The 16,457-nt window shown below is 47.0% G+C and overlaps 1 protein-coding gene across 1 annotated transcript in view; it reads right to left on the bottom strand.

Moving 5' to 3' along the window:
- Positions 1–313: 313 nt before the first annotated feature.
- Positions 314–16,457, bottom strand: part of ANO2 (anoctamin 2) — a 362,906-nt gene continuing 346,762 nt past the window's right edge. Inside the window, exons 21-25 of the mRNA XM_030939846.1 lie at positions 15,762–15,914; positions 15,351–15,403; positions 13,237–13,418; positions 3,212–3,317; positions 314–1,234 (exon numbers count right to left, since the gene is read on the bottom strand). Coding sequence (XP_030795706.1) covers positions 965–1,234; positions 3,212–3,317; positions 13,237–13,418; positions 15,351–15,403; positions 15,762–15,914 — 764 coding nt within the window. The 3' untranslated portion in view covers positions 314–964. The remainder of the gene's footprint in view (positions 1,235–3,211; positions 3,318–13,236; positions 13,419–15,350; positions 15,404–15,761; positions 15,915–16,457) is intronic.

Raw genomic sequence — 16,457 nt, 5'->3', positions numbered from 1 at the left:
ATCTTCTGCTGTATTTCCAGTCTGAGAACAATGCCTGGCACATAGTAGAACCTCAATAAATACCAAAAGGAAAGGCAAGGAGAGGAGAGAAGAGGGGAGGGGAAGGGAGGGGAGGGGAGGGGAGGGGAGAGGAGGGGAGGGGAGGGGAGGGGAGAGGAGGGGAGGGGAGAGGAGGGGAGGGGAGGGGAGGGGAGAGGAGGGGAGGGGAGGGGAGGGGAGGGGAGGGGAGGGGGAAGGAAGGAAGGAAGGAAGGGAGGGAGGGAGGGAGGGAGGGAGGGAGGGGAGAGAGAGAGACACCATCATCAAAGATGCATCTTTATAAAGAACACGTCCATTTATTTTATTATTTTAAATCTGAACTTTCGTAAAATGACAGTTACTTGCATTTAGCTCCAAATGTTTTTGTGATGTGAACTGGAGACAAGCCCAGGTTTGAACCTTTGCATCTTCCTATCAGGTCCAGCGGCTGCACCATTCAGCCCTGTAACTTAATTTGCATCTGCTGAGACTGTGGCAGCCCCATTGCAAGTGACTCAGTTTTCTGAGTCACTAGTGATAGTAGGTAGGGGATGCCGTGCTCCTGACTGCATTTCTCTTACAGCTGGTCAAAGTCAGAAATGATGGTGAAGTACAGGAGGGTGCCCCAGGGCATGTGGGAATGCTCGCAGTGCCTCAGTACTCTGGGGTGGAAAGACCCCAGTGGGGTTCCGATACCTCAAAAGGATTCAGCTTAAAAGAGGACCTAAAAGAAACTTAAGCTTGAAGTTTCTGAGAAGTAGCATCATTTCTCTTCCTTCCTACACCCATTCTCTCAGTCTCTTTCTTTCTACACATATTCCCTCTTCAAGACCCCATCAAGCCAGGCCCCTGCAGACAGATAGCACGCCGTGTGGGTGTAGGAACACGCTTGCGTACACGTGCGTGTCTCTGCTGCTGTGCCCTCCTCTGCTGCAGGCTGAACTGCTCACACGTTGGTGTGCTGAGAGCCTGACGACATCACGCTGCCTGGCTGGCTTTGGCCCGAAGGTGCTGAGCTAGCTGCCCGGCTCCTGCTTCGATCCCCAACTCCTGGGCTCCTCAGGGCTGGCTCATCCATCAGCTTGAGCTTCTCATGCTCCTCTTTCAGGAAGAAGTCCACTAATAAGCTCTTCTCTTTCTTGATCTGGTCGCTGATGTCCGTGGGAATATCTGGAATCATCCAGTCCACGAGGACGCTCAGGAACATCACGAGGTTCTGCAGAAAGCCAAGGAGAGAAGAGCCGATTTGGAGAGGCCTGGCCCGGCGAGGTGGTGACCCTGGAGCACAATGCCTCCATGTCAATCCTGGCTTTGCAACTTAGCAGCCCAGGGATCGCAACCAATGAGCATAACTCTACCTTGGTGTCCTCACCCATAAAGTGGAGTGGCAACAGTGCCTACCCCGGAGTGGCTGTCAGGATGAAATGGGTTAATACGTGTGGGGCATCTGCGGTAGTGCCTGGCACAGAGCAGGACTCTGTCAGTAGTAGCTACTGCTTCTTCCCTTCACCAGGACTTGTGCCCCCACACCATCCTCAGAGTGTTCCCATGTGTCCAGTTCTTGCTTCTTGGCCTCTAAGCCTCCAGGCCCTCCGTGCTTTAGAAAATGGAAAGTGGTTTTCTAGAAAGTGGCGACAAAGCCCAGTGGCTTCTCCTGGGCTGTCACTGTGCCACTTGCTCCTCTCCTCCCTCCATCTGGCTCTCTCTATCCTCTACACTAGAGACGGACTTGGAGTTTTTGCATTGACTTCGGGCCTTCGCTGACCCTACGCACTGCTGACATTCACCTTATACCGTTCTCAGTCACCGCAGCCACCCTGGCTAACCCTGCCTCTCTGGGAACCCCTGCGTCCTGCTTGCCTCGATCGGGTCTGGCCTTTGGCGCACACTTGCAGTGGTCTTCCTTCTGGCTGCTAAACCACATCCCTTTGCTGGTGCACACAGTAGGCTAGGACTGCTTCTCCCTGGAGGATTTACTGTCTCAGTGAATGAATACATGACAGCAATGCCTGGCATGGCTCAATGAATGCATCTGATTCCCATCCAATTCCCCAAGCCACACTTCACCCAGCTTTATGCAACACACTCTTCCCATTGTGATACTCTTCTCTGGCTGCCAGTTACGCACTCACTGCCTTTTCCCCTCTGGGACTGTGACTGAGCCTTGAACCCTACATGTTCCTAGGGGTTCAGGGGAAGACGCTGGGGACCAACTGCTGCTTCCAGAGGCTCCCGGGCATCCTGGGTGCTTGCGAGCTGCTTCGCCAAGTCACACACTCTTCCTCTCCTTCCGGCGTAAGTGGAATGTGACATGTGACATATGGGAAAGTGAGGAGACTCCGGGGGGTGGGGCAGCAGGGGATGTCTGAGTGATCATTTAAACATATCGCCCCCATCTCTCCAGAGAAAGAATGGCTGTCTTCTTTAGGTGAAAGACTAGCTGATGGGCTTCTCCACTTTCTGGGCCGGGGTCTGGGGGCAGGATACTTTAGAGCCCCCCAGAGATCTGCCTTCAGGGAATACAAAAGCCTGAGGGAGCCAAAGAGAAAAGGATCTGGGCTCATTCTTCAGCCCTGCTTGAAGACCGGGGGCGCCCAGAGTGGGAATTGGGGGCCTTCGAGCTCAGAGAATCTCAGCGATGCAATTGGAGCTGTGGCTATTGTCCCAGATAGGAATCACTGGGCTCGAGTTTGCTATTCATTCAGGGATGGCTCGATGGCTCTGGGGGCCCTTCCCACCAGATGTCTCAGTGGCTAAAACAACACGAACAAAGGAGGGAGCCCAGAGTGCAAGAAGAAAGGTTCCAAACCTGAGTTCTTTCATGACTGCTGAGATGAGATGGGGCTGTTTGTCTGCCCCAGGCTGGGACTCTGGTTTCAAAGGCCCCTTTTCTTTCTTCGCCTTAGGTTTAAACAGGAATCTATCTCCACCCTGCAACTTACTCCACATCTGTCTTGTAACCTTACACTGTGTTTTATTCTCTGTCTGCAAAGTCCACCCATTAAAGAAAGCCCTCTCAAGAATCCTCCTGCTTCACCCAGGGAAGAAGCCCTCACTTCTGCCTGCCACACATGAAGCTTTCTTACGTCACAGAGTACCATGGGAACCTGGAGGTAGGTGCAAGAAATGAGTACAGTATCCTTACCGCTGCAGCTCGGATTCGAATGGGCTGTTCCCTATCCCAACAACTCACCTGGAAGATTATGACAAAAGCCAGACGGGCGGACAGAACAAACCAGTACTGTTTGGAAAACTCATAAGGGTTCGGGGCCCATGGCGGCTCTCGGTAATCCTTAAACCTGCCCAAAGAGAAATGTGGTGTTAAGATCGGGAGGGGATGGAGAACAGGGTGGTAATTCTCTGGGTGAAACTTCAAGGGCTGGCTAGAGCATCAGGCACGCATGCCCTTGGCGTTGACTTGGGAAATAGGGGGAAGTGGGCGAAATCTATGGCCTAACCAACAAATTTCCAAAAAGGACTGAAGTCCAAAAAAGCCAATGTCAGCCTAGAAATGTCCTAAAAAGATGTTTCTACAACTCTCTCCAATAGCTCCCAAAGCTTACTTTGGTGTCAGGCTTCAACTCCCAAAGGAGCACAGGGCATCTGAGGGTAGTCCAGGCCAGTGGGTCCACCTGGGCCTCCCACTAGCCTGTGACCTCTGTGTGGGTAGGGGAGACCCAGACACCCTGCATGGTGCTCTGCAGCTGGGGGGCTCGGGAAAGATGCAGACACCAGCAGGCAGTCTCGGGCCTCTTCCCCTTCCAGATGCTTCAGGACGACTGCCATCACCAGAGGGGCTGGCCTTGTTTCATGGCTGCATTCTGGAACCAGAAAGAAGGCTGATCCACACCAAGCTGGAGGCTGAGTGAATCTGGGATGGGAGGGTCATGAAGCATCATAGTTGATCAGTATTCTGTTTTGCTAATCATGTTCCTGATCTGTCTGCATGGTTTAAACTATAAAATGTTAACGCCTGACGTGAGCTCATGCCTCTTTCTCAGACCCATAGAGAAGCCTTGGGTTTTCCCTCACCCTTGCCTTTTCACCCCCATTTCAGAATGATTCATGTGAAAACTAGCTCATTTTCTCAGACTCACATTTTTCTAAGCCTGGAATCATGACAAGAGGCTGGTACCAGAACTATGACCCTTCCTGGAACAGTTTTCTCCATGGAATTCAACAACTCTTTGCTGCTCAATAAAAGCAAAGCAAGTCCTGGGCTACAGAAAGAGGTGGGTGGTGTCAGGCCACCAAGCAGTGATAGTGGCTGCCAAGGAAGGCAGGTAGGGACTCTGCCCAGGTCTCCCCTGAGCAAAGGGCTTTTCTGGAAGGTTTCACATTTCATCTTCACTGTAGCATCCTCAGGCAGGCACTGTTACCCCAGCATAACATAGGAGGAACCTGAGGCTTGGAGAAGTTGAAGTGTGTGGCCAACGTCTCGTGACCAGTAAAGGCAGAGTCAGGGTAGGAATGCGAGTCTGGCTGAATCTGGGCTTTCTTCCCATTATCATAGGGCACCTTACCAATGGCCACAATTTAGGGGCATTCAGAAGTAGGTGCTCTTTGGTCCTTCTCCTGCCATAAATGAATTAGCTGCTCTAAAAGGCCCACATAAAAGCCTGTTGGTTTTCTGTTGTCCAAAGAGAGATGAGAGAAGAAGAGGAAGAGGAAAAGAGATGCACATACAAAGATAGAAAAGGGTGCAGTGATAAGAGTCAGCAACAGAAAGACACAACTGAGAAGTGGACACTGGGGACTCGACTAGGGTTTGGCAGGAGGCCAGGAGCTACCCTCTCCCTGCCCGGCTCCCCCTCTCCCAACAGCTGATTACAGCTGCTGCACGCTTGGTTTGACATCCGGATGAAAAGCAAAGCTAACTGCAGCCCAGCAGAGCACCACAGGATTCATCATAACCATCCTCAGCTGAGGACAGAAACACGGCCAGCTCCAGATTATCCTTGCTGATGGGAGAGAGGGAGAGCGTGGCTAAGTGAATGAGAACATCTTGAGATGGGAAAAACCTCAGACTCACCTATCCTCCTGGTGCCCCCGGACAGGACGCCATAGCAGCAGGCAATTTATCTCACTCTTCTAGAGACCTCCAGAGGAGGGTGCCACACACACACACACGCACATGTGTGCACAGACACACACACACTCCTTACCATGGGGAAATCCTTCCCCAGGTTCAGCCCAATCCCTACTGCTACAATCAAAGTCCATTTCTCTTGTTCTCTAGCTCCATCTCTGCAGGAACAGCTGCTCGCTGACCTCAGTATGCGAGCCACTGCTCACCCCTCTTTTTTCCAGTCTGAAAAGAATCCATAAATAATCTAATTCTGGTTCCACCTCTGCTATTAACTCACCCCAGCTTTTGGAAATGTCACTTTGTCCTCCCTCAGTGTCTAAAACATGTTTCGAGTCTAACAAGCATATCCATCTAATCGAGGATCTGCAGAAAGATTAACACAGAGATCTGTACAGAAAACTCGAAAATAGCTCGATGCAGACAGGCTAAGTGTGGTTCTGTTAGGAACTGATGGTAAGCCATGCCACAGAAAAGAACAGAGAGCAATTTAATATTCATCTGTTCACATTTCTTTCCAAAGCTAACTTTATAAAAACTATGACCTACAGTGAGAAACACATTTTACATTCATGCACATACACAGACTGCAATAAAAATTCCACAAAACATACTTTGCTGTGTGCAATGCACTAGTATTTTCCTATTCTACTCTATCCGATCCTAACCCACCCTATTCTTTAAAATGCCGATCATGACCCACTCAAGTGATTTCATAATTCACTAATGAACCATGACTCATAGTTTGAAAAACCTTGATTCTCCTAAGCCCCTACCACCAGGTAAATGACTCGTTGTTTACATTCCAATGTAAGTTCAGATTTCACAATTGTTTTTAAATTTTACCCTAAGAAGTCAGGCTTATCAAACGTTTCACTGAGTAACTTAGAAGACACTAATTAAACCAAGAGATAATTAGCTTTAAGAATAGAAGTGTTCACCAAAGAGAGTGGCTAATCAACCTAATTACTTCCACCACTGTGATGCTGAGTGTTCTGTTTCTAAACACAGTGCTTAGCACTGGCAACAGTTTGTGCTTTGGAGGCAGCAGGTGAGGGGTTGAAAGCCCCGTCCAGCACTGTAGTTCTCTGTCCTCTTGCAAGTTACCTAACATTCTGATGCCCAGCTTTCTCAACTATAAAATGGGCCTGAACTTTCCATCACAGAGTTGTTCTGAAGACAGAGGGTCAATGCCGAGTGCTCCGCACACTATCTAGCCCGTCAGAGGAACCCAGTTAATAGCAGCTATTCTTTCTCTTTTTACTGGAAGTTATTTATGGAATACACCTTTTCAGTTAAAAGAGGACAGAGCATGTAGACTGTGGCTTCCAGTTCCTCCTAGCTTTCCAGAAGGATTTTTGAGTATGCAAGCACTAAATGATGCAAGTTTTAGTGCAAATCAGGAATCAGCCAAGTGCACAGCTGCACAGGGCTTCTCTCAGGACCTCTGTCCAGGTAAATAGCATGAAATGGGCAAGTGCTGGCTGGTGGGTGGAGGCCACAAGACAGCTCCACAATAGACCTGTTCCCATGGCTTGGGGACCTCGGGTCTCCCAAAGTCCCACTGAGTTCCCCAGCATTGGGTGAGCCCCTACATCTGGTCAGCCTCCTGCAGCTGCCAGCCGTGGCCCCCAAAGAGATGCAGAGTTTAATCCCCAGCATATTATTTTAGGGACATTCCTGGATCTCACCCTCACCCCTCCAGTCCTCCTTCATTTTCCTTGAGGCTTAACATAAATTTTGAGAGTTCCCCTGAGTTTTCTAATAAGGAGAGACTTCCAATAACGAGACCACTAGCCTGTCTAGAAAAAAAAGCTAGTCTGCATCTGGATCAGCTATGCCACTTACTACCTAGAAGAGCCCGAGGAAGTCGTTCCACATTTCCGAACCTCGGTCCTGGATCTACAGAGTGTAACTCCTAAAATGTGTATCCCAGTGCTGAGCATACAGGAGCTGTCTCAATCCCATCCAGGAGTGAATGAATAGATGTGCGTGCGTGTGTGCGTGTGTGTCTGTGTGTGCGTGCATGCGTGTCTGTGTGCGTGCGTGCGTGTCTGTGTGTGTGTATACCTTGCATGTTAAAGGAAGATGCTGCGAGAATTAAATAAGACAATCTATGTGAATATGATTTCTGGAGCTTTTGCAGAAAATGAACACAAGTTTCTTCTGGGATAGAACAGCTGGGATGGGAGCTGAGAAGTGAGCCTTTTCTTCTCATATACATACACAATATGTGTCTATGAAATTACTTTTATAATTAAAACTTTCAAAATGGTAAAAGATGAATGTAATTAATGGCAATATACAGTTGATTCAAGTACATTTTTATATTAAACTTTCCTGAGCAACATCATAGTGTTAATTTCAACAGATTCATATATGAAACTGACATAGAAATCAACACAATATTTTAGCTTTAAAATTATGTTAATATTTTATCTAGATTGTTCTAACTTTGTGAAAAATCACATTGATTGAATTGAATTTGTACATGACTTAAATAAGATTTCCATTAACTCAAAATATCTTTCATTGTAAAATGAAAACAATACCTTAAAAGTTCTACAAGTTAATACTATGTTAACGCATAGAAAAACGCCTAGAAAACATTCACCCATAAGTATAACCCTATTACTGTCGGAAGGATGCCTGGGTTGGGCAGGGGTTAGGGTGGAGGCAGAACAGAGGTGGAGTGGTTGCCTGTAATGTTTAGAATTTTTGTAGAACTAGATTAATAAATGACATGTCATTAAACCTGAAGTTTAAAAAAAAAAAGAATCTTTAAAGATTTTTTATTCCAAAGCCCCCATTTTTACAGATGAAAAAACTGAGGTACAGAAAGGAGAGAGACTCAGGACTCAGATGTCCTCATCCTGTCCTCACTTGCAGGGTGACTCGTGACAGTGACATCTGCCACAATTCATCACAACACAAAATCACTGTGGGCAGGGATGGTGCTGAAGTCAACGATCAGTAACAGCTTTTTAATGAGCTTTTGTTATGTAATAAATCAGCCAGTAAATGCATTTCTCAACTCCAAATAGTGGCACGTAAAAAACATTTTAATAGCCCCAGTGGAAATTAATGTCATATTAATGCTGAACACAACTACATACAATATTTTCATACCATCTGAGCTACTTAAAACTGCCTTCTGGAACTGGCCCTTAACAAAGGAAAACAGTACAGGCAATTAGGAACTAATGAGTAGCATGTCAATCCAGTGGTTGATAAGAATCAGGAAAGGCGACACCCAGAGAAGCTAACAGCTTCTGGTTTCGGTGGGGAGCAGATGGGAGGCAGCCGTGGGCTGAAAGGGAGCACCCTCTTCAAAGACTTTTCTCAGGATATGAGGTATGCAAGCCATTAGGACCTGCAAGAAAACCTGGCAGGAGCCATCCACAGAAGCTGCTGCTGGAAGCTCAAAAAACACCTCCAAGCAGACCTGTTGGGTTGACCATGCCCAGGTAGGCTCTTTGAGCTCTGAGACAAGATCTCTCTGCCCCCTTCCAGCTGAGCTGGGAAGTCAAGCCCACATTCGTCCTCCAGGATGTGGCGGCCCCTCGACCCTGCCAAATGGTTGCTAATCATGCCTGCAGATTGATGTCACGGGACTGTTTACGGAGCAGCCCTGCCAGAGCAGTCAGATGACTGAGGCAAGCATCGCTCCAAAATGCTGGGAATGCATCTCAAACGGGCAGCCGGAGACTTGTCCTAACTTTTATTGCTATTTTTAAGATACCTCATCCCTGGCGAGGCGGGGTTGGAGCCGGAGACCTCAGTTTTATTTGACCACATTTATCTCCAGAGGTCACTGAAAGCTAAGAATAAGAAGGGTCAACAAGTTCCCAACGTTATTTGCCAGAAAATCATGGCAAACCTCGTTTCCCACCACGGAAGCAGTTTTAACTGGCTCTAGGACTAGCTGAAGAGTTATCTCTGTTTCTCAAAATATTCCTCTATCATAGTCCCTTCTCCTCCTCCTCCCCGCTCTCTTTCTCTCTCTGTCTTCCATGTACATATAAATCTATATGGAATTATCTCAAGAATCTCAATTCCTGACTCAGAAAGACATCCATAGAGGTTATGCCTCTGCTTTCTAAATCTCCAGAGAATTGAGTGACCCAGACAAGTTCACACAGCAGGCAGTGGACGGGACTCACATGAGGCAGAGATTTCCATCAACCCTTATCGATCTAGGAAACGTAGCCCCCAGAGCACGCCTATTTGACGTATTATGTCTAGATCACCTGCTGACCCTATTTTCTGAACATCTACCTACATTTCACAGTAGGGCATCTCTTTATGTTAAACGGAACCCTCAGTGTAACCCCATAGTCTTTACACTGTAGGCAGAGACATAACACCAATAAAAAGCTTGATCTCATCACTGTCCTCTGAAACCCCTGCAGTGGTACCCTGCGGCCCTACGAGAGACTCCACGCACCTCGACAGGACCAGCATCCTCTCCTTAATATGGAGTTTGTTTTTTCTTTCAGCCTCCTCTCTCATAGCTTACCCTCTCGCCTGAGCCTATCTCCCTGGCATACAGCATTCTCTCGGAACCTCCGTCACCACCTGACACAGCCCTTGCTGCCCCGTGGCCCACCACCCTCCCCACCCTGCTTACCAGCCAGGCTGATGTGGCCACATGAGTGAGGAGTTTTCAATGTGATCATCTCCATGGCCATTCTTGTACTGTTCATTCTTCAGGTTTCATCTCCCTTGAAACATCCCCTCAACACTTAAGCCTGGGCTAGGGGCAGGTCCTCCCTCCTCGGGGATCCCTTAGCTCCCTGTTGTTATCCTATTGTCAATCATTAAAGCTCTATTTTAATTTTAATTCTTTGTTTACTTACTTGCCTGCTCCATCTAGAGTTCTCGAGGGAGGCACTAGGTCTTGCTCCCTATTACATAACCAATGCCAAGCCTTTAGTAGGGTCTCAAGAGTATTTGCCTAATGAATCTGTAATCCTCACTGGTACTGAGAGAGAGGAAGCAAAAATGACAGATGCTTCAAAGTCACTTCAGCTTGATCTTGGGATGATTTGTTTTCTGCAAATAAATTTTCTTGGCAGAAATACAGAATGAAAGTGCACTTGCTATGCATGTGCCCACTGATAATTCTGCCACTCAGTGTCCAACTTTTTTCTAAAACGGGCCACAAACAAGTCATGATCTTATCTACTTGCATGGGAATAATGGAGAGACGATTATCAGAGCCTTACAGCTGGCTAGAAAATCCAGTGACTCGGAAGGCAGATACAAGAAAGCTCAATCTGATCCACACATAATCACAACACCTGGTGTCCTGGGCATTGGTTGTTTTGGCTGAATAGCACCCATTTTCCTTATTTCTCACCACAGTTCCTGGCAATCATATGGAACTCAAAAACACAGTCAACATTGACTGCAGTGGAGCTGGGAGGTGGGCAGAGACTGGATTTGGGCAGACTGGATTGAATGAAAACCTGCCTGAGATTAGACCTACCCTCAGCTTTCCACAGGGACCATTAAAATCCCTATTAATTTAAGCCAGTTTAATCAGTGATATATCTGAAAAGCATACTCATAGGTGTTAGTGGAAACATCTGATGGTCAAGGGCAAGATCAGAGACCCCCGTGCTCCGTGAGGACAAGTGCTTCTAGAGCAACCAAAGAAACAGGTGATGTGAGCCTGGCTTTCACACATGACAAGTCACACTGGTGCTGCCTCTCACTGGAGATAGAGGTGGAGACCTGCGCTCTTAGATGTGAGTTTTAGACCCTGCCTAGAGAAGACCTAGATGCTACTGGAAAGGCCTTGAGCTGTTCCTGACCCACTGCACTGTGGAACTACGTCGTTGGGGTCTGCAGACCCAAGTCCAGCACTACGGACAGACAGTCTAGCGTGCGAACCATGCAGAGGGGCCCCCGGGCAGCGCATGGCCTGCCAGCAAATCTGCCTGCAATGTGATTTTAGTATAAGAGTCAGACTCTTTATAGGCCCAGATGTGAAAAATCCTGAAACATCTAGGCTAATATAAATGGACACTTATGAGTAAATTTCTTCATCCACCTTTGGGTCTGGTTCCTCATTTTTTATCTTTTCTTGGTTGACTAGAGTGGAACCCTGAAGTTTTTGTTCCTGGAACCAGAATACCCTTCTATTTAAACCACAGATTAGTACAGTTGTTTAACTCAGTCACCCAGGTTGGGAAAACCAACTGGTGTTCTCTCGTTCATGGTCTCAGACCGCAAATCTGAACCTACGTGGCTGTCTTACAAAAGGCTGGCCTTGGGCACCAGGGTCCCAGGGTGGGAGAGCACGGCAGACATGCCCAGGGTCATCACTGCTGCAAACACAGCTGAAAACACTGCTTTCACATCAGATATTATTGGGGATGGTCTAAGAAAGTCCTACATTGGTCCCACAATACCTTCTCCTTTGTTATTGGTGTAATTAATTATTCTGATTTATATACATGAGGTAGGATCTTGCATCAAGTGCTTTATTGGGACCATCTTTTAACCAGGGTACTAACAGGTTGAATAAATTATTCCCCTGCGCTCGTCTTCTCTGTTTTTGCCCTTTAGGGTAAGTAATGGAGAGTTTTCCACTTGGGGGCTTCGGTGACCCCTGTGGTGATGGCCATCAATCCGGACACTAAGCTGGACGTCTCCAGAAGTCCAGCTTAAGTGTGTCAAGGAGTTGGGTGAAAATGGCCCCTTGGATTTCTTAACATCGTTTTAAATGTAACATGATTGAAATCAAATTCATCATAGGTAGCATCAAAGTAGACTCTCTCAGCATCTTCCCTCTCCCTATCAATGTGACCACTTCCCAGTCCTCTGACTTCAGTCCAAACTGGAGATAATCCTAGCTCAGCCACTCTCCTATGTCTACTGTCATCAACTCTGCAATATTTCATGTGAAATAGCTCATCTTCTCCCCTCCTCGTAATTCCTCCCACCACCCTGGTCTATGCCCAGCACGGTTCATGTCTAAATGATGTAGCAGCCCAGCTGCCCTCCCTGTGTCCTACCAACTCTAGCCCATCGTCCTCACTGAGACCAGATCAATTTCCCTAAACCTTCCCTTTATCCTATAATTCCCCAACACTAAAAAAGTCCAGTGCTTTCCTATTGCATCACATTATAATTACCATCAGATTTCAGGACTTCCCATTAGGTACTTTATCCCATCTATTCAAATTCAACAACCTTTTGGCTTACGCTGTCGTAGGAGTTTCTACATTTACTGTATGTCCTTTATTAATCCCTTTGCTGTGTGTCTCCTTGCTAACCATATCACCTAGCCCCAAGTGCTTCTCCAACAGCCCACATTTGTCCCCACCCCATGACTTTGCCCATGATGACTCCCCATCTAGAATGCTTTTCTTTTCTGTCTTACAGCTCCTAGCAGCCCCTCCAGGAGGCCCACCCTTTCCATTCTAGTCCCTCAAGTAATCTCCCTCTCCTCTGAGCACCCACAATGCTCATGGTCCATACATAAGCTCAGCAAATAACCTACTATTTCCTATCTGTTCTGCTTATTTTCTTCGCAACCAGACCATAGCCCCCTTGATGGTGAGGACAAGGCTCTTTGTCTGCTCCATAGTGTCTAGAAAAAGGCAGTCCATAAATATTTTTTGAGTCATCAAAATTGATTTATAACAATTGATTTATAACAATTGCAGAGAGAGAGCAGGAGACAGAGGGAAAGGAGAATGATGTACGGTTGTGTGTGGCTTAACGATGGGGCTATGTTCTGAGACACGCATCTTTAGGCGACTTCGCAAACATCACAGAACGTGCTTATACAAATCTAGATGCTATGTAGCCTACAACACACCTAGGGTATAAGGGACAGCCTATTGCTCCCAGGCTACAAACTTGCACAGCATGTTACTCTACTGAATACTGTAGGCAGTCATACAGTGGTAAGTATTTGGGTACCTAAATATATCTAAATACAGAAGATGTATGGTAAAACTATGGTATTATAACCTTAGGGGACAATCGCCACATGTGTGGTCTGTTGTCTAAAACATCGTCATGTTGTGCAGGGTTGTAATTCTAGGTCATCCCCATAATTATCTGGATCTATTGCATCTGGTCCTCTGTTGCCCTCCTCCTGAAGATTACTTTACCTGCAGAACTGAACCTCCTGGTCAAACTGTGAGTTTTCTGGCTGCGTCCCCTCCTTCAGCTGGCTGACGTTGAAAAAGGAGAGGGTGTGGTTGACAAAGCCGTGCAGAGTCCCATTGTGACTGTAGGAGTACTGGTACACCAGGCGGGGGATAAAGTCGGAGGTGATTGCAATGACAAAAGCCTGAGGGACAGAACCATAAGCACTGAGTAGCCAGGATTGATGCTAAAAAGGACTGTCCCCTCTTAGGCTGCCCATCTGAAGGAGCTGCTCTGACTGACACAGAAGCTCATACAGCATGCTCAGGTCCCTGAGCTCACACAGCTGAGTCACCTGCCTTTTCCATCTTTGATGTGTATAAGTACAATAAGTCCACCAGACAGTGGCTGTCAAAAGAGCACAAGTCAACCACTGCAGCAAAGGATGCTAAGTCAGTTTGGACCATTTGGTGCTGGAAGGATTAAACCACCTCTGAGATATCTAACATTGCTGTTGAGCTCAAACAGAGTGCACGCTTTCCTGAGAGAATTACCTGTAGTGATGAGGGCACTACGTAAGTGTGTAATGGGCAAGGAAATGGAATGCCCACGTACTTCTGCCCCTGAGTGGTACCAGAAAGCCAGAAATACCAAGAACATGATCCCACAGTTTGCTTCATTTGATCATTATCTCTCAATACTTTTTTTAGCAAGTCATGTGATAGAACTTATTCTTGTATCCATTTTGCTTAAGAAAACGGAGACGCAGCGGAGAAAGAAACAGGTCCTGCTAGATGGAGCCACACACACCCAACATAGTGTCTGGCATATCTAAGTGCTCTATAAACGTCCATGGAGCAAACCAAACGACAAATGAATGATTGCAGATTTGAACACGGAGGTACTTTCTGCAAAGAAAGTCTTCAATCTTTCTGGCAGGTGTTTATACTGCATCCTGCACCAACAATTAAAGCCCTTTACCAAAATGTAGTTCAGATATTGTTTTCTAAATGTGTATGTGAATGTGAACGGCCAGAACCATATTTGAGAAGGAATAACATCGTAATCACAGCTACAACTTACTGGGTCCTCGTTACATGTCCTTTCATCATGCCATTTAATGTCCCAAATGATCTTATTTGGTGGGTACTACTATTATCTCCTGTTTGACAGATAAGTAAACAAGGCTTAAAGAGGCCAGGGAAGTAAGACTGCATGTCATTTCGTACTGTAGATGCAAAGTGATTAATACTCAGGGCCTCTGTTCTAGCAGACACAACTTCAAAGTAGCAGACTGATCTGTTTTCCAAATTGCACCTTATTTCTAAGCCTCGAGATGTGCACTTCCTACATCACAACATTCAAAATGCAGTGGGCTGATTTTCTCTGCCTCACCTCACACCTTCCAGCCATTTTATATGATCTTAGTAGGAAATCAGGTCAAATCACTGTTTGCCTCTCAGGGGAAAAGGGCTGTGGCTTTCTTGGTGTGCACTAAGCTGGCTGATACATTCTTGGGAGGTGGGACAGGAGGCCCTTCCTGGCCACTGTCCATATAAGAACACAGCAGAAGAGGAGCTGGCTGGGGCCCAGCAGGATTTCCTCTGCAGTGTAGACACGTCTGGCAAGAGAGTTAAGCAGGTCACCACAGGTGGGACCCTTCTTCTTCTAGGTCCTATCTTAACCTACGCAATGCCAGAGTCCTTGGAGATAATTAAGACTTTGCACTGACAACCTGGAGGAACTGTAATTAGGGACTGCAGCCTGGGCAATGCTCCATGCATTGTTTAACTCAGGAGTAGAATAAGAAAGGAAAGAGATGAATAGATATGTAGAATTCTTTCCTCATCATTCTTGGCTCGAAGGAGAGATCTGATTTTGATTGTCAGGGCCAAAGTATGCATTCCGATGGATAATTACCTTTCTCCTTGTGAAATTAAAAATAAACCTACACAGCCTTAGCGACAGCACGATGAGTTACAAGGCATTTGTGAGCTGTTAACCAGAGTGCTGTCACCAATAAAGCTCCAAATGGAAAAGGCTGGGAGGTGCAAGGGCTGGCTTCCCACTTTGAAGACCTCAGCTTCTCTGGAAGCCCTTCCCACAGAGCGAGTGTGTCATGAATGTAAGTACTTACATTGCTGATAACAGAGAACTTGCCAATTCCAGAGAGAATGTCAAACCAGATTCCTACAAGACAGAAAAGAGAGCGTCTGGCTCACTCCCACCCTCGGCCCAGTGATGACAAGGCTGAAGCTCCGGGTGATGTTTTGCAGGTGAACTACCGAGCAGCTTTGCTGGGCCCCCCAGAATGGGCTTGTCTGGAAAGGCTTAGGTAGCCCCCCTGTCTGGAAGCTCAGATCACAAGTGGGGGTGGATAATGTGGTCTCAGAAGGGCACCCCTGCACCTCAGGATACGAGGATGAGGGACCCAAAGGGAAGAGGGGCTTTCGCAGCCCTCTTGATTCCTGGTGTGGTGTGACTGTGCCCAGAGGGGACAGAATGGCAGAAGGATGGGCCTGGTGGGACCTCTAAGAGGGGCACATACCGATATCTTTTGTTCTTACAGCATCCGGCCGTCTCAGCTCTGTGACAAACTTCTTTGCGTCCAGCCGCACTTCAATGACATTGTTGAGGAGGGCGAACACAGGTGCCAGGGGAAAGGAGGCCACGAAGAGGGTGACGAAACCAAACTGGATGACTGTAAGAGAGAACAGCACGAGGGCTTCAGCAGGGACAAGCCGGACTCAGGTCCCTTCTGGCTCGCAGCTATGGTCCCTTATCCTTTCTTCCTTGGGTCTCTTTCCCATATGGGGTAATTTTTCGTCTCCCTTTTCCTCCTGTGCCACATACACGGTATTTCTTTCTAAGTACCTGCAGGCCTGTGGGTCAATGCCATCACTCGGGAGCAAAGCTCTGGATTAGGCATGGTGGGGAGATATGAGGAAAAAAATGTCTTAACTCCTCCCTTCACCCTTTACCGCCAGTCACTAATCCTACTGATCTAACTCAGGGGTTGGTAAACTTTTTTAGTAAAAGGCCAGATAGTAATAAACATTTTTGGATTTGCAGGCCATATGGTTTTGTTACAACGACTCAACTCTGCCATTATACAGTAAAAGCAGCTATAGACAGCACATCAACAAGTGGGCTTGGCTGAGTTCCAATAAAACTTTATTTACAAAAGTAATATATAAAGTGGCTAGATTTGGTCTATAGGCCACAGTTTGCCTACCCTTGATAT

This window comes from Rhinopithecus roxellana, chromosome 10 (assembly GCF_007565055.1).
Source record: "Rhinopithecus roxellana isolate Shanxi Qingling chromosome 10, ASM756505v1, whole genome shotgun sequence".
NCBI classification, from domain to species: Eukaryota; Metazoa; Chordata; class Mammalia; order Primates; family Cercopithecidae; genus Rhinopithecus; species Rhinopithecus roxellana.
This window is presented reverse-complemented; position numbering and strand designations above follow the sequence as displayed.